Below are 19,157 nucleotides of genomic sequence, written 5' to 3' on the forward strand. Positions count from 1 at the left end.
AGTTTTCGTTGGCAGCCGGTAATGTTTTTTGGATGAGGCAGGGTTTGGAAATTAAAATGCTGTTTGTGAAGGAGGTCTTGTCTGCCCGTGTGCGTAGACAGACAAATCAAAGTGATGGATGGCGGCTCCATACAGTTCATTGTTTTTGCGTATAAAGCGAATGTCCCTTAGATAATAGGCTGCAGGGAGTGGAAAGAGATGTTGGGGGGAATGTGTGTGAGGTTACAAGAGCTGTGCTTGAGTGGAAACGTATATCTCTGTGTAGCTCTAGCTGCCATTAATTAGTTTGTCATTCTCACTTTTTCATTACTTCCTTCTTTCTGTCTTCGTCTTTTTTTCACCTTTTTAAGGCAGTACAAAGACAAAGAGGAGGAGAACCAGGGCGGGTTCTTCTCTACCCTCACCAGTATGGTAAGATCTTCAGACATGGCTAAAGTGTGCTGTAACAGTCTGCATTTTAGCTGTAGCAGCAGCATAAAAAATATGGCTAAATATCCAACTAATAAAGAGGGAATAATTTTATAATCTGGAATCACAACAAAATGACCTAAAAAAGGAAACAAAATGACTAAAAAAGACACAAAATTACCAAAAAAGACACAAAAAGACAAAAAAAAGACACAAAATGACCAAAAAAGACAAAAAAAGACACAAAATGACAAAAAAAGACACAAAATGACCAAAAAAAGACACAAAATGACAAAAAAAGACACAAAATGACCAAAAAAAGAAACAAAATGATTGTCTTTTACCAAAAAAGACAATAAATGACCAAAAAAGTCACAAATTGATCACAAAATGATAAAAAAAAGACCAAAAAGACCCAAAATGATCAAAAAAAGACACAAAATGACCAAAAAAGACACAAAATGACCAAAAAAGACACAAAAAGACCAAAAAAAGACACAAAATGACAAAAAAAGACACAAAATGACAAAAAAAGACACAAAATGACCAAAAAAAGAAACAAAATGACCAAAAAAGTCACAAATTGACCATAAAATGATTTAAAAAAAAGACCAATATGGCTCACCAGTATGGTAAGATCTTTTTTTTTTATTTTGTTTTTTTACATTTTTAATTTTTAATTTTATGAGAGCATTATAATACAGTGCTTACTTTCAGACAATATACAATAGTATTTCTGCCACTCACTATCAAGGTTTTTTGTTTACAAAACAAGAAACAAGATACAGAAAGTTAAGTGTATTACATTTGAGAAGCATATGTAAAAGAGCAAATAGAAAAAAAAGAAAAAGAAATTATCCACCAGGCAGTTTCAAAATGAAAAACAATAGGGTCCTCGCACCTTCGGTGCTCGGTCCCTAAATATAAGTAATACAAACTAATCATTAGACCCAATAAAACATTAAATAATAAAGTAAAAAACAGCATTACAGGGTGGCTCAGGGAGCAACCAACGCCTTGTGAGTGCTTTTTTTTTTACCAGCGGTTATCAAAATACCAAATAAATATTCATCAGCTTGCCTGACCTGTAAATCTAAATTTCCTAAAAATAATATGGAAAGCTGCATGGGTAGGTTAGTGTTAAATATGCCACTTCATACTTTATGAAGCTAGCATGGTAAGATCTTATTCTATATACTTCATAACTTTACAGTAGAATCATTTTAAATTGGTTGCTCTTTCTTCCATCAGGATAAACTTTGTATTTGAAGAGTCTGATCTGTGGCTAATGATGCTTTTTCCGTCCTCAGGTGGGCAGCATGTTTATAGCTGACGCTGATGAGAAACTTTCTGTACAGTGAGTACAAAGTGATTTAATTTCTTCTTAAACCTCTTTATTGGTTTTACACCACCAATGTGAGCAAGGAGACAGTTATACATGCAAGATGTTTGAATGAACTGAAAATAATAATGTTTAAATATTAATTCGCTTTTAGATTTCAACCAGTTTGTTTACCTTTTATGCTACTGTTGTTTTCTGTTGTTTTTGTCCCATAGGGCAAATAGGGGAAAATAGCTCAATCTGGTAGAAAATAGTAAAAACGACACGTATTTTATGCTGTAATGAGCTGGGGATCAAAAATTGCAAATTCAAATTTTGTCCTCAAGGATCTGAGTGTGTGTATTTTGGATACACTGTTTATTATAGAATTATAAAAGGAGCTGAGGTTGAACTGCAGCGATGAAATGAAATCATGCACAACAATTGTTAAGTTAAAAAGCCTTATGAAAAATGATATGCTAAAAAAGTAGAGCTCGCAAGCTGGATGAGGACGTTCTTGTAACTGCCTTCAGTGTTTTGATTTGTTTGTTGTTTTTTTGTTCGTTTGTTTTCTTTGCGGGAGTAATAGAAATTTCTCAGATCTAAGTTGTTTGATATACTATGGTTGACTAATAAGAAAATAAGTAAATAAATAATGATAATAATAATAATAATACATATTTATTCAACATTAACTGGCTATATATAGAGATATAATTTCGTATTTTTGAAGTGTTGAGTATCAGGGTTTAGGCCTTGATAAGTATTTTATACTTCAGCCTACTCCCTTTTTTTTTCGAACCAAAATGATATTAGGAAATGCATATTGAATATTAAGTTAACTGGTTCTCATTTCTATCTTATTACTTAGACGGGGCAGATGCATGTATATGTATAGGGCTTTATATACTGTATGTGTGTAAATGTTTATATGTTTATGTACATCTGTTTAATGGTGTCTATGTGAGTATGTGTATGAATATGTATATGCATCTAGCCTACGCTGTTTTAGTTTATGTTGTTTAGTTTTTTCGGTTCGAAAAGAAGAATTAAAAAAATGAAAATGAAAAAAATGAAAAAAAATATCTTTATATTTCTACTTCCTGTATGAATGAGCTGACCTTCCCTTTCTTCTCAAGGACCAATGAGGCGATTCTGCTGGCGCTCTATGAGGCTGTGCACCTTAACCGCAACTTCATCACTGTATTGGCTCAGGTGGGACACATTTCTTCTTCACAGTACATAATACATGCTTTCCATTTATGGTCATGGGTTTTTAAATAATATTTAACCCTCTATGGTACATGTTATGATGCCAGTTAGGAAAGAATTGTCGGGAGTGTTTTTTGTCTTAAAATAGACTAAATAAACATAAGCTGAAGAAGTTTTATAATTCTTTTTTTGGAATCATGACGGTTCACAAGTGAAAAAGAGAACTTGAACATCCTTTATTTCATAAATATGTGTAAAAGATTCAGTAGCTTCATCAGGGTACAATACATAACATTTTAATTTTAATAACATTATAAAAGGAACTTTTTTAACCGGTTTCTTGTCTGAATGTTGCCTGTAGGAAACATTGTACCATTGAACCAACGACCCATTGAAATGAATGTCTTGAACAGTCTAAATGTATGAAACTATCAAAAATGAAGGTTTACTCTCCTATCAGTAGGAATATTTTTTTTTTCCAGATGGAAAAGGTCCAGGAAATTACATTTTATTTGTGGCGCAAAATGGCAAAGCTGTTTCCTTTGGAAAGGTCTGCGAAATAGTGTTTCAATATGGCCTCCTGGAGGTCATGTGACAAATCAAAGCATTGCTATTGGTTCCTTATACTCTTCCCTCTTTTTTAAAGTATTGCATCACTCAAAAACATACATTGTAGAAATGTGACAGGCCAAAAATGGGTATGTTGTCAGAGGGCAGCACTGTACCATAGAGGGTTAATAAGGTATTAAAAAACTTGTAGAGAATGTATTTTTTCAGAAGTACTTTATTGATCGCCAGGGGAAATTGTTTTTTGTGGGTAATCCAAAATAAGAGAGGCTCATTAAGGGTCTACATAGTCTGAAACCACAATAGGTCATCAATTACAAAAAGAACACGATAAGAATGACTCGTCTTATGACAAGTCAGCGCTATTGTTATCTTTGGGAACTCTTTATGTTTCCCTTTAACACATTTCTCAAAACTTTGTTGTTAAAACCTCAGTCCTCATATATTTCTTCTTCTCTTTAACTTCTAATTTGTATATCAAATGGCCAGTTGCCCATCCTGCTCAGTGATTGGACCATTCCCCTTAGTTTTTTTGTAAGTACGCAATCAAAGATGAGGAAATTAAGTTTCTGGATCTATAGTCTAGAGTCAGAGCAAGAATATAGTGGAGGCTCAGTGTCTTTTTATGTATATATATGTATGCAAAATATCAACTGGAATATTTAAAAGTGATATTGATTGAATATTTATGTCGGCCTTAAAAAAACACACAAATAATGCTTGATTTCACCTTAAAAGTTGGTATTTTGCATATATATAAATATACTTAAAAAAGACACTGAGCCTCCACTATATCCTTGCTCTGACCCTAGACTATAGATCCAGAAACTTAATTTCCTCATCTTTGATTGCCTACTTACAAAAAATGGTGGGGAAAGGGGAAATGGTCCAACAACTGAGCAAGATGGGCAATTTGGCCGCCATTTTGATATGCAAATGAGAAGGTCAAAAACTCAAAATTTCGCTTGGGAACCATTTTTTGGATTCAGCACCCTTGAAATAAGTAAAGTAGGCCGGTTCCTGACTTGTTCCCATAAATGCTCCTCACTTTCACTTTTTGGACAATTCCGTCTAGACTATTTGTCTTCTAATCTTCTGATTGACATATCAAATTTGAAAACGGTGGTTAGAATAGACAAAAACTGTGTATTGCATTATTTTACAGTGATCTCCCACATTAGCAGAGAGAGTTGAGATAAAATATTACACTGCTGTTAGGACATATTTCTTTAAAGGTGTACGGGATGTGAAAATGACTTCTCCACCATCATTCACTTGACTTTGTTTCTTGTCCTTTAATAATTCCTGTGGGGGCACTTTAACCCAGTGTTGGAGCCACCCTAAGTGACTAACTGAGCAGTGAGAATGGATCAGATGCAATCAGGACAGCAGACACTAACAGCGTCTCCGGACTAACTTCCGCTCTGAGGACATTAAGCCGCTGAGCTGCTTTTTGCAATGTAATTAGATACAAATCTCATAAATTAGCAGCGATGATTAATGTTCCATTTTGAGGAAATGTTCTGCACTACCAGAAGTAAACACTCCTCTTCCAGTCTCCTCTAAATGGCATTCTCTGCCCTCAAATTTCATTTGAATGTCCCTTTTCTCTGTACTTCATGGCAGCTGTTCTCAACCTTGGGGTCAGGACCCCAATTGGGGTCGCGAGATGATTTCTGGGGGTCGCCAAATCATTTTGGAAGTCAGCTCTGTCTGCACTGTGTTAAAGTGTTCATGTGTTTTAGTCTTTTTGGTCACTTAATGTCTTTTTTTGGTCATTTTCTGTTTTGTTTTAGTCATTTTGTGTCTTTTTTTGGGTAATATTGTTTCTTTTTGGGGTCATTTTGTTTCTTTTTTTTGTCATTTTGTGTCTTTTTTGGTCATTTTGTGTCTTTTTTTGGTCATTTTGTGTCTTTTTTGATCATTCTGTGGTCCATTTGTGTCTTTTTTGTGTCTTTTTTGGTAATTTTGTTTCTTTTTGGGGTCATTTTGTGTCTTTTTTGGTCATTTTGTGTATTTTTTCGGCCATTTTGTGTCTTTTTTTTTATCATTCTGTGTTCCATTTGTGTCTTTTTTGGTAATTTTGTTTCCTTTTTTGGTAATTTTGTGTCTTTTTGGTAATTTTGTGTCTTTTTTTAGTCATTTTGTGTCTTTTTTGGTAATTTTGTTTCTTTTTGGGGTAATTTTGTGTCTTTTGGTCATTTTGTGTCTTTTTTGGTCATTTTGTTTCCTGTTTTTGGTCATTTTGTTTCATTTTTGGGTGATCTGAACTGTGCGTGTGAGATTGTGTTCAGTGAGGGGGGGTCGCGGACAACATGGATGTTAAATTGGGGGTTGCGACTCAAAAAGGTTGAGAACTACTGCTTCATGGGACACGAGGGACAGTTTGTCTCTGTTAATGACCTTTCACAAAGTGTGTTTCCTCCATCAACAGAGCCACCCGGAGATGGACATTGCAACCACACCTGTCACCCCGACTCCAACCACACCTACAACACCACTCGGTACAACACCGCCCTCCTTAGACAGTAAGTCGTACAGTTTTCATATTTTTATAGGGGCGGGGTTCGTACGGATGCTTGAAATCCTTGAAAATGTTGAATTTCAAGGTTTGGAAAGTGCTTGGATTTTGGATAAAGTGCTTGTAAATGCTTGAAATTCTTACTGTATTTCTCTTGCAATCTGACTAAAGATAACCACATTTTCAATGGAAAAAAATATATAAACTGAATAGCCTATAGCCTATCTGAAATGAAGACCGCTCCGCCTGCGTCTTCTTGTCTCTGAGATGTTTCTTGTTGCTCTACTGAAGGGAGTTTTTCTAATTCCTAGTGGACATTTATCTTTTATCTTTGTTCATCTTACTCTTTTATGGATTTATTATTTTTTATGCCACTTTTTTATTACTCCATATTATGTTTAACTGCAAGTTTTTATGGTTAGTTTGTACTTTAAAGTTATTATAGCCTCAATCACATCCTTGTTACCTGAACATATTCAGAGATAAAACGGTATAGATTAAATCACTTGTGAAACCTTAACGTTTTCACTTTTCTAGAAAGAAACTCTGCCTTTTCCCATTAGCGTCAGTAGTATATTAATTGGGGTCGCGAGATGATTTCTGGGGGTCGCCAAATCATTCTGGAAGTCAGCTCTGTCTCCACTGTGTTAAATTGTTTTAGTCTTTTTGGTCATACACTTTTTTGGTCATTTTGTTTCCTTTTTTTGGTCATTTTGTGTCTTTTTTGGTCATTTTGTGTCTTATTTGGTCATTTTGTTTCCTTTTTTTAGTAATTTCGTGTCTTTTTGGTAATTTTGTGTCTTTTTTGGTAATTTGGGTGATCTGAACTGTGCGTGTTCTTTTTTGGTCATTTTGTTTCCTTTTTTTGGTCATTTTGTGTCTTTAGTCATTTTGTGTCTTTTTTTGGTCATTTTGTGTCTTTTCTGGTCATTTCGTGTCTTTTTTTTATAATTTTGTGATCAATTTGTGTCTTTTTAGTCATTTTGTGTCTTTTTTTGGTCATTTTGTGTCTTTTTTTGTCATTTTGTGTCTTTTTTTGTCATTTTGTGGGGTTTTTTTTGATAATTTTGTTCCTTTTTTGTATGATCTGAACTGTGAGATTCTGCGGACAACATGCATATTAAATTGGGGGTCGCGACTCAAAAAGGTTGACAACTCCTGGTCTAGAGGATATATAAAAACTGCATCTTATAGCTTCAAACACTGGCTCAAACATGTGTTTTATACCACCGCTTCGCCTTAAAACAGAACGGGACTAAACTGAAAATGTAAATCCTGTCAAAACACCAGAAGGAGCAGAAGCTGGAGTCAAGTATTTCTAAAGCTTTTTGGCATCACAGATCTCTGCTTCTCTGCCTCAGTTTAATCTGAATAGTGTTTTTACATACATTTTTAAAAACTCTCCTTCCAAACATGGCAACATGGCACACATACGGAGGCACACATGCACCCAAACCAGCAGCCTTTTAAAATATTCAATAGATTTTTAAGGTTATCTGATAGAAGAGAGGTGCTCATACACAGTAAATGGCACTTGTAATGTGGGTTTATTATAGCTTAATAACCTGATTATAACACCACCTCTCATACTTTTTATAATCTCCAGAGTCCATGGCTGTCACTTCAGGTTTAATGGAAGCTGAATGTTATTGCCCTGCATTCAGAAAGCAGGTCATTTAGCCTGCGCACACGCTGTAACTGTTAAAAGGTGCATGTTTCTATCTATGGCTGCCTCTCCCGTCATTGCTTTAAACCTAAGAGCCATTTTCAGTATAAAATATTAACCTCCAGCTTCAAATACAGATGAAAATTTCACATGCAGCGTGTGTCATGCTAGTCATGGGAGCTTCTGCACATGCAGCTTTCAAAATAAGAGCACAGTGTGTTAAGAGAATCCACCACAGAATTTACAAGAAGACTGTCAAAATAAGATGCCTTAAATAAAACATACAAGAACCTTTATTCTCCTTTACAAAATTTCATTAAAATATGCCCCCGGAACCCCTAAATGTTTTTTTTTTTTATGATTTGCTTATACTCAAGAGTCAAGAGTAAATGTTTTTGTATTTGGCAACTGTTGAGATTTGCACTTCAAACTGCATTTTAGATTTTTTATTATTTATACAGACTAAAAAAAAATAATCATATTTTCTATACTTTTTTAAGTATTTCCTAATATCGTCTAGAACAGGGGTCTCAAACTCAAATTACCTGGGGGCCGCTGGAGGCAGTATCAAAATGACCAAAAAAAGACACAAAATTACAACACAGAAGACACAAAATGACAGAAAAAAACTAAATTACTTACAAAAGACACAAAATGACAAAAAAAGACACAAAATTACAACACAGAAGACACAAAATGACAGAAAAAAACTAAATTACTTACAAAAGACACACAATTACCAAAAAAAGACACAAAATTACTAAAAAAAGACACAAAATTACTAAAAAAAAAGACACAAAATGACTGAAAAAAAACTAAATTACTTTAGAAAAAGACACAAAATGACCAAAAAAAGACACAAAATGATCCAAAAAATACACTAAAACAAGACACAAAATTATTACAAAAAGACACAAAATGACCAAAAGAAGACAAAAAATTACTAAAAGACACAAAATTACAAAAAAAAAAAAAGACACAAAATCACCAAAAATAAAGACACAAAATTACAAAAAAAAAAAAAGACACAAAATCACCAAAAAAAAAGACACAAAATCACCAAAAAGACACAAAATTACCAAAAAAAAGACACAAAACTCACATTAAACTTTCATATCAAGGTGGGGGCCACAAAATATCGTCACGAGTTTGAGACCCATGGTCTAGAATATTGTTATCGCAAAAATAGCCTGCAATATCGTGATATTCTTTTAGGGCCATATCGCCCAGCCCTACTTCCTTTCCTTCCACACTACAGTCCCGTGTGATATTTTTCTTGACGGTGTGAAATCTGTCTTTGGCTCTCTGTGATATGAGGAAGAAGGAAACAGACGAGCGTTTGTGGGGAAGAAGAGAGGGAGATTGAAATGACCTGCTCATCATTTATCCATGAAACAAGCTGTATGTTTCAGCGAGCAGAGATTTTTAAATGGATAAAGATGCCTGTCGACACAACGCAGCCAGCTACAGTAATAATGAGGCGTCAGTATTTGTAAAGCTGGTATTTGCCTGAATGAGCACTCAGTCTGCCCAAACAAGGGAACGCTTCTTTTTATTCTCCTTTTAAGACAGTAGACTTGAGACTGTTTTGGAACTGACTGCACAGTTTTTGTAACTTTAAAGTTTGAATTAAAATAGACTCTCTATAAAGCTGGATGTGCTGTCGGCCGTGGCTCCCAGTGATTGACAAGTTGCTACCACAGTTAACAATGCCATTAGATAGCTAGCTAATTATCGCTAGCATTAGCTGGTAACTTAGCATTTGGTGTACTATAGCAGTAGTTCTCAACCTTTTTGAGTCGCGACCCCCAATTTAACATGCATGTTGTCCGCGACCCCCGCTCACTGAACACAATCTCACACGCACAGTTCAGATCACCCAAAAAAGAAACAAAATGACCAGAAAAGACACAAAATGACCACAAAATGATCAAAAAAGGAAACAAAATGACAAAAGACACAAATTGACCACAAAATGATCAAAAAAGACACAAAATGACCTAAAAAAGGAAACAAAATGACCAAAAAAGACACAAATTGACCACAAAATGATCAAAAAAGACACAAAATGATCTAAAAAAGGAAACAAAATGACAAAAAGACACAAATTGACCACAAAATGATAAAAAAAGACACAAAATGACCTAAAAAAGGAAACAAAATGACCAAAAAAGACAAATTGACCACAAAATGATCAAAAAAGACACAAAATGACAAAAAAAAAAGACATTAAATGCCCAAAAAAACTAAAACACATGAACACTTTATCACAGTGGAGACAGAGCTGACTTCCAAAATGATTTGGCGACCCCCAGAAATCATCTGCGACCCCAACTGGGGTCCCGACCCCAAGGTTGAGAATAGCTGTACTATAGTATAACCTGTGCAACCTCCCCAGATCCAGCCTCTCATCCAGATTTGGTTACTTCTGGCTTCAAAAGAACTAAAATGCTAAATTCAAGTAGTTTTCTGCACTCTAATGGTTGATGTCACACTGGCTATGTCCACTTCTTTCATACAGTTTATTGGTCTTTCTTTCAGTTTAAATTATATTTATGTCCTCTTTCTCCATAATAATTAGATAATATATTGGTAAGTATCATATCTCTAATGATTATGTTTTATTTGTGCATCTGCTGTGTAGTGATGAACAACCCAGAGCTTCCTCTGGATCCAAACCTGCAGACCAGCAACCTTCTCATCACCTTCCTCAAATACGCCTCCATTGTGATGCAGGATACTAAAGGTAAACAGGGACCTCCAAGTCCTCTTCCTCTCTGTCTCTGTCACTATAGCTCCCTACAATTCTTCATTCTTTCACTTTTTCCTCTGCACCTCTGTCCTGACGTGTCCTCACGTAGTTGTTTCAGACAGCAATGACAAATAAATGCTGTTCTCTGCAAAACCTAAATTGTTATCACACTTTATAACATTCATTTGTTTCAGTCACCCCCAAAGTTCCAGAGAAAAGAAAACTGTCGAGCCCTCCGTTTTCATTTTACCTGTTAATTGTCTCTTCAGAGCCAGAAATAATATGCTACCAAAAAACATACAGGCAATGTTTTCTGAACGGGAGGGAGGGTATAAGCGAAGGGGACAGCTAAACTTCAAGGTCCACCGCACACGCAAGACAGTTTAAAAACCAATATAAAGACATCATCTTTACAAAGTACAGACATTTTGAAAAGCCTCTGTAACATGGACATATGTAGACTGTAGTTTTGTAATATACATAGTAATTGTATTTATGTTTATAATATTTATATAGTAATTTACAATATACATGTATAGGCATTCACAATGTAATATTAATTGTTTATAGTATATGTACACTACCGGTCAAAAGTTTTAGAACACCCCAATTTTTCCAGTTTTTTATTGAAATTCAAGCAGTTCAAGTCAAATGAACAGCTTGAAAGGGTCCAAAGGTAAGTGGTGAACTGCCAGAGGTAAATAAAAAAAGGTAAGCTTAACCAAAACTGGAAAATAATGTACATTTCAGAATTATACAAGTAGGCCTTTTTCAGGGAACAAGAAATGGGTTAACAACTTAACTCTATGGAGTCTTGGGCTATTTTGTCCATTTTTGAATTCTTTTCATGTCTTTGTAAGTCATTTTGTGTCTTTTTTTGGTCATTTTGTGTCTTTTTTAAGTCTTTTGGTGTCTTTTTTTTGTCATTTTGTGTCTTTTTGTGTCTTTTTTTAGTCATTTTGTGTCTTTTTTTTAGTCCTTTAGTCCAACATAAAATGTGATTTTGAATCTTTTTTTACTTTCAAAACACTATCATGCTCAATAAAGAATTTTAAATGTTACAAATGTGCATTCATTTTTAATTTAATGTCTCAGAGTACACTGAGACATTAAACTGCATAATTTTCAATTAAATTCTGGAAAAGTTGGTGTGTTCTAAAACTTTTGACCAGTAGTGTATATATATAATTATTTATAATATTTGTATGTGACTATATTGATTATTCATATATATGTATATGTATATAGATATAGAGACCTGTTAAGGACTAGGACTCGATACGTTTTTTTTACTTCTTCCTACTTCCTTTCGAGCTTGCAGAAAGTGTCTGTTTTTTCAAATTTTTTTTGCTTTTTTGTTTTGTTTTTTATTTATTCATCTATTAATATTTAAACTTGTTTTTTTTTATTGCTTGCATGTTCGAAATAAAGACAATCAATCAATCAATCAATCATATTTGTGTGTTTCCAGATGAGCATCGACTCAACAGTGCCAGACTGTGCCTAATCATCCTCACCTGCATAGCCGAGGTAGGAGCAGCAGCACTGCTGCAGCATTATCACCTGCACAGATTCTCTCTTCTATTCTAACTTCACCTGTGTGTCTCATAGGACCAGTATGCTGATGCCTTTCTTCATGATGACAACATGAACTTCAGAGTCAACCTCCACAGAATGGTGAGTGGCTGGTTGTAAGTGAAACGATAGAACAAAATCAAAAGTTATTAATCGTGGACATTTAGGACAGGTAGTGAATGTACAGTCATGTAAAAAATGATTAGACCACTTTTTTCCTTAAATGTATTGTTCATTTTAATTCCTGGTACAACTAAAGGTACATTTGTTTGGACAAATATAATGATAACAACAAAAATAGCTCATAAAAGTTTCATTTAACAGCTGATATCTAGACATTTTCCATGGTTTACTTGATAATAACTAAAATCATTATCAAGAAAACCATGGAAAATGTCTAGATATCAGCTCTTAAATTACACTTTAATGACCTATTTTTGTTTTTATCGTTATATTTGTCCAAACAAATGTACCTTTAGTTGTACCAGGCGTTAAAATGAACAAGAAATTGAAGAAAACAAGGGTGGCCTAATCATTTTTTCCATGACTTTATGTTCATTTGACAGTCAAATATTCAGCAGTGGAAACGAATGTATTGTTTTAAATTTGTTGTGGTTTTTATGCCTGGGTGAACAAGAAAAAACAGGAAAGAATGAACAGACATTATCAATCCCAGCATGCAATTTGACTTAAAAGCAGTAGTTTAACGATAACGCTCCGTCTGTTGCAGCTGATGTCGGGATGTAAATAATCACAAAGATATAACATATATAATATATATTACAGATGTTTCCTTTAACTGTAATGTGCCCACTTTTTCTCTGTTACCGCTCCTCCCGAGTAAATATAACTATAAAGAAATAGCTAGTATTCTGGCTGATTTAGCATGTCATATACCGGTGTATCTCACTCAATTAGAATATCATAGAAAAGTTTATTTATTTCAGTAATTGAATTCAAAAAGTGGAAAAAACACCTATAGATTACACACAGAATGAAAGATTTCATGTCTTAATTTATTTAATTTCTTCTAATTATAATTTTAAAAAGCATATTTAACATGGAAATGTTGGCCTCTGAAAAGTATGTCCATCTATATGACTTAAAACTTGGTTGGTGCTATTTGACTTTAACTACTGAAAATGGACTTTTCCATCATATTCTAATGTATTGAGATGCACCTGTAGAGGCATCATTATTAAATTGAGAGAGTTTTATAGAGTTAGAAACTCCTTGTAGCTCGCCATTATACTTTATAATCTTTGCTAAATGTGATTTAAGTGTCATACTTCCAGAAAAAAGGTTAAAAATCACATTATCGACCAGATAATGACAATAAAGAGGCTGTCTTGTACAATAATGCTTATTAAAACTGATAGCTGCCAATGCAGAATACACTTGTCCATCTCTGGCATGCTCTGTAACATATATTTATGTGCATTTACATACTTAACATGTATCATTTAATTGTGTTTTATTCTTCAGCCCATGAGGCACAGAAAAAAAGCAGTGGACAAGAACATCCCTTCACGGCCGCTGGTGTGTGCAGTTCTAGGTATGAGGAACATTAATAACTGTTTTTTATGGACTCACACTTTGAATTAATCTTGCTACTCATCTTGTGCCATTTTCTTTATCTGCTGATGTTGCATTATTGCAGTGGGCATGATGTTTGTTATAAATGTTTTTATTCATTCGACAGGCAAAAGTACATACAGTGAGAGATAAAGACTTTTTTTCTTTTTCCAAAAACAAAAAACAACCCCTTTTCTCCTTCCAGTCCTACCTAGTCTTGTTACAAATCAGAGAAAATTAGAAATAATACACATCCTTCTTTTTTACCATGAGCAGATAGAAAAATAAATACAGTACATGAAAAACAACAACATACAGAGATATAGCATTGTCCATGGGTTGAAATGAGGCAGAGAGAGAAATTAAATATGGTGAGAGGTTAATTGTCAGAGGAGAGCATTTTATTTATCCTGTAGTGTCTTCAATGTAGCTATGTAACTAATCATACAGCCCCAAACAGAAACACATTTTTCAGGCTTTCCCCTCAGATTATATTTAATTTTCTCCAGGTCTAAATACAGCATGAGGTCCTTAAGCCAAAGGGAAGCTTTGGGGGCAAATGGCGACTTCCAATCCAACAAAATTCTATCCTTAAACTTCTTCCTAATTGTTTGAGGGTCTGATAATACTCCAAAGATGGCCAATTCTGCACAAGGTGTCAACTTAATATTTAGTGCTTCTGCAAAATGAGAACAAGCATTTCTGTTTGTGTCCTTCTAGATCTGATGATGGAGTTCATTGTCACTCATATGATGAAGGATTTCCCCATGGATTTATACTTTTTTTTGTGTGTTTTTTGGTCATTTTGTGTCTTTTTTTTGTCATTTTGTGTGGTTTTTTTTTTGTCATTTTGTGTCTTTTTTGGTCATTTTGTGTCTTTTTTTTGATCATTTTGTGTCTTTTTGGTCTTTTTTTTTTATCATTTTGTGGTCAATTTGTGACTTTTTTGGTAATTTTGTTTCTTTTTTGGGTGATCTGAACTGTGCGTGTGAGATTGTGTTCAGTGAGCGGGGGTCGCGGACAACATGCATGTTAAATTGGGGGTCGCGACTCAAAAAGATTGAGAGCTACTGCTATAGTACACCAAATGCTAAGTTACCAGCTAATGCTAGCAATAATTAGCTAGCTATCTTGGTTAGCAAGGTGCATCCTGTGGAATTAATCGGGATGCTAACAAATCAAGAAACAAATCAAATCAAAATTACTTTATTTATCCCTGAGGGGAAATTCAATGAGTCTGTTAGCTCTTAAAGAGTGAGACAGCCTGATGTCTGTAGGAGAGAAGGATCTTTTTTATCTCTCCGCCCTACAACAGAGAGAGAGGAGCCGTCCACTGCTGTTTTTTTGTCCATAAAGGTTTATATTTAGTGCTTCTGCAAGATGAGGTCAAGAAATTTCTGTTTGTGTCCTTCTAGATCTGATGGTGGAGTTCATTGTCACTCATATGATGAAGGATTTCCCCATGGATTTATACTTGTGAGGACACATGAACATCACACACATTTTGCTCGTCTTGTCCACCAAACAGCTGCGTCACCAAAGTCTTGCGTTCATTTTCTGTGCAGGCGCTGTGTGCAGATCATCCACAAACTCCTGTGCTACCAGAAGAAGTGCAGAATAAGGTTACACTACACCTGGAGAGAGCTCTGGTCAGGTAAGGATCCCTCACTTTCTCTCTCGTCTAACCTTTTATTGAAATAACAGCGTAGGCAGAAACTTTTTCCCAGGAGACTAAGAAAGTTTTGAAGAACTGGGGGCTAAATTTAGTTCCTGTACGATAGTTCCACATTTATAACTTCGGTATAATTGTTTTTTGAGACACTTCAATGCGGAATGTTACATAATATGTCTTTTATTTTGCTAAATAAAGTTTCAGTACACCACATATGCATAATTTAAATCTGAAACATTTTTGATTTCCCAGGCAGCCCCTTAAGAGTTGAGTAAATAGTTCCTGCTTTTGCAAAAACAAAGCCAATTTCCCCCTGAAGTCATTGGGCCTGTTGTTTTGGAAATGTATTGCATCATTGAGATTGGATAATGAGTCTCTAAAGAAAGCACAATCCGTCTTGGTGGCCCTGTTTTCAGCCCGGTCAACACACCACAGGATAACATTTCAGCTGGTAATGGCCCCATCTCGCTGCGTCTCATTAGAATACAGATTTCTTTAATCAGACCAATAATCAGCTTAATTCCCTGAGTAACACTGACCCTCTCCTCCTGGTGGTGATAATAGCATACCATGAAATAAGACTGGGGAGGAAAAAAATGAGCTGAATTAAAGCAATAGATGTGTTTATCTGCTTTCAGCGTGTTGCTGGTGTTGGAGCTCACATTTTGCTTCTTCTTATGGGTTTTGTTTTCCTCTATTAAAGCTTGTGCAAGGACTCTGTTTGGTGTTGAAAGGTTTCCCCCCCTCCTGTGTTTCCATTATCTACCTTAATAAAGAAGCTCGGAGAAGAAACCAGACTGCTTCCACGTGTTTCTGCTGCTCCTCGAAGACTTTCAACACTCCAGATTATTTCATTAATCTGAGCATGTCTCCCTCTGCACAGCTCTCATCAACCTGCTCAAGTTCCTGCTGTCCAACGAGACCACACTGCTGGCCAAGCACAACATCTTTCATCTGGCCCTGCTGGTGAGCAACACACACACACACACACACACACACACACACACGACATGCTGACAGGACCTGGAAAGAGTACATTCCAAGGTTATTATAGTTAACGAAAACTAACGAAATAACGAAAACTAGGTAACACTTTCTATGAAGACTACATCTATAGTGCATTATGAGCGCATTCATAGTGAATTATAATGCTCATTATAATCAATCATAATGCATTATGACTGCACTCATAAACACAAATAAAGCCTCATGATGCACTATATCAACAGTTATAAATATAGCTTATAATGACTTATAAATCCAAGTGTCTTATGAGTGCTCTTGACTGGTTATAAACTACAGGCTGACTGATGAGGCTTATAATACATTACAACTACTCATACCCCTCTATACACACACCTCAACAATCAATTGTTATAAGGACTCATAGGATGAAAAACATTTTCGTGAACTGAAATAAAAAAAAAACGATAACTAACTGAAACTGTATTGTGTGGTTACAAAACTAACTAAAACTAACTAAAATTATGGTGAAAATGTCCTTAGTTTTCGTTTTTGTCAACTTTTTTTCATTCATAATTCAGTGTTTCTATTTGAATATGCAACACATGGTGAATATGTTTACTGAGACTGGGATGTTTACACTAGAACCAAAATACAAAACACCAGAACTGTAAGAGTTAATAACCTTATTGGGGCTGAGATGATAAACCAAAGGAAAAATTACCTAAAAAAGGAAACAAAAGGACCATAAAAGACACAAATTGACCACAAAATGATCAAAAAAGACACAAAATGACCAAAAAAAAACACAAAATGACCCAAAAAAAAGACATTAAGTGACCAAAAAGACTAAAAAACATTAACACATGAACACTTTAACACAGTGGAGACAGAGCTGACTTCCAAAATGATTTGGCGACCCCCAGAAATCATCTTGCGACCCTAATTTGGGTCCCGACCCCAAGGTTGAGAATAGCTAACTGAACTAACTGAACGAACTAAACAACCTTATTGGGGCTGAGATGATAAACCAAAGGAAATAAAGGCAAAATTTATTATGACGACTTTGAATCTTGCACCCAACACATAGCCCATTAGAAAAAAACTAAAACTAACACTAAAACTAATAAAAACTAAACTAAAACTAAGCATTTTCAAAAACTAAAAACTAAACTAAAACTAGAAAACTCACTCTAAAAACTAACTAAAACTAACTGAATTTGAAGACAAAAATTCACAACGAAATTAAAACTAAAACTAATGAAAAATCCAAAACTATTATAACCTTGGTACATTCACAGTGGGTATTAGTTTCACAGTGATGTGTGTGTGTGTGTGTGTGTGTGTGTGTGTGAGCCAGATGTTGTGTCAGTGGTGCTGCTTGTCGTCCAGCTGTGCACCAGACTGAAAACACACATACGAGTCTGAACTCCTTTTATTAGTTTGTCAGAGGAGACAAAAACCTGCTGTGTGCACGGTGAATTATTTGGTTCCTGCCAAGATAAAAAAAAACAACCATAGATTTAGAAGCGTTAGATCAGGGGCGTCAAACTCAAATACACAATGAGCCAAAATTTAAAACTTGAATAAAATCGCAGGCCAACATTAAACAAATAAACCTTTTAATATATACCAAACATGTTTTGCTTTAACATTAAAAATGGAACCAGCAACGCTTATAAACATACAATATATAACTTAATAGTGCAGACATGCAAAATCAAATTTTGTCTCAAATTGTCTATAATTTTTCTTCTTCTAGAAAAGAGGCATATGATTTTTATTTAATTTTTATTTAATAAATTAATGACATTGATGTGTTTTTTTTGGTCAAATTTAGACACAAAATTACAAAAAAAATACACTGAATTATCCAAAAAGTAAAATTATCAAAAAAGAAAAATTGTTTAAAAAAAGACACAAAATGACTCAAAAAAGACACAAAATGACCAAAAAAACCCACATCAATGTCATTAATTTATTAAATAAAAATTAAATAAAAAATTGTATGCCTCTTTTCTATTTGCATCCTTCTGATTTAAATATCAAAATAAACTTTTTCAACAGGTTAATAAATTTAAAAATAAAATAACAATAATGAATCTAGTATTAGCAGTAAATGCACCGTATAATACCGGCGGGTCAGCTTTTATAGTACAATAATTATATAATAATTTAGTATTGCCTCGCGGGCCAAATAAAATTACACTGCGGGCCAAATTTGGCCCGTGGGCCAGAGTTTGACACCCCTGCGTTAGATCATTTATCTTGTTTTAAGAGTTAATTTCTTATTTTAAGTCTTCAACATGCTTATTTCTAGATTTAAGAATCATAATTCAAGAAATCTTGTCAAGGTAAATTATCTGTCCATTCAAAATAAAGTATATTACATAAAATTATAATAAAATACATAATGATTTTTAATTGATTTAATATATTATAATAGTTAAAGTTAAATTAAAATAAAAAACATAACGGAACAATACCATTTTTGTTTCTTTTCTTTTCAATTCCATTCAGCATCTCATCTCTAGACACCTCTTTTTTTGCAGTTTGTGCAGAAACTGACGCTGTAAAAAATGTGATTTCCTCTTAGAAAACTTGTTTTTATTTCCTTTTTCTTCTTTTGTTTGCAAGCAAATGTACCAGTCAACTAATATGTGTGTCCTGATCCAGGTGGTGAACCTGTTCAACATGTTTATAACATACGGAGACACGTTCCTGCCCACCTCCAACAGCTACGACGAGCTCTACTATGAAATCGTACGAATGCACCAGGTCTTCGACAACCTCTACTGTATGGGTATGTTCAAGAAACTGCAGTGTTTAAAATTTTTAATTTTGCAGTTCTTCCCAACCGACGTTGAGCTACCATTAACCTTCTCACAAATTTTTCATATTTTAGTGTTATCGCCCTTCCTGTAT

At 34.5% G+C, this 19,157-nt stretch overlaps 1 protein-coding gene across 1 annotated transcript in view; it reads left to right on the forward strand.

Moving 5' to 3' along the window:
- The window catches only part of armh3 (armadillo like helical domain containing 3), a 45,098-nt gene that overhangs the window by 11,189 nt on the left and 14,752 nt on the right, over positions 1-19,157 (forward strand). Inside the window, exons 11-22 of the mRNA XM_059350610.1 lie at positions 351-411; positions 1,719-1,765; positions 2,869-2,944; positions 5,943-6,036; positions 10,340-10,441; positions 11,919-11,977; positions 12,059-12,124; positions 13,508-13,577; positions 15,013-15,073; positions 15,163-15,251; positions 16,153-16,235; positions 18,909-19,035. Coding sequence (XP_059206593.1) covers positions 351-411; positions 1,719-1,765; positions 2,869-2,944; positions 5,943-6,036; positions 10,340-10,441; positions 11,919-11,977; positions 12,059-12,124; positions 13,508-13,577; positions 15,013-15,073; positions 15,163-15,251; positions 16,153-16,235; positions 18,909-19,035 — 935 coding nt within the window. The remainder of the gene's footprint in view (positions 1-350; positions 412-1,718; positions 1,766-2,868; positions 2,945-5,942; positions 6,037-10,339; positions 10,442-11,918; positions 11,978-12,058; positions 12,125-13,507; positions 13,578-15,012; positions 15,074-15,162; positions 15,252-16,152; positions 16,236-18,908; positions 19,036-19,157) is intronic.

This window comes from Centropristis striata, chromosome 1 (genome assembly GCF_030273125.1).
Source record: "Centropristis striata isolate RG_2023a ecotype Rhode Island chromosome 1, C.striata_1.0, whole genome shotgun sequence".
NCBI classification, from domain to species: domain Eukaryota; kingdom Metazoa; phylum Chordata; class Actinopteri; order Perciformes; family Serranidae; genus Centropristis; species Centropristis striata.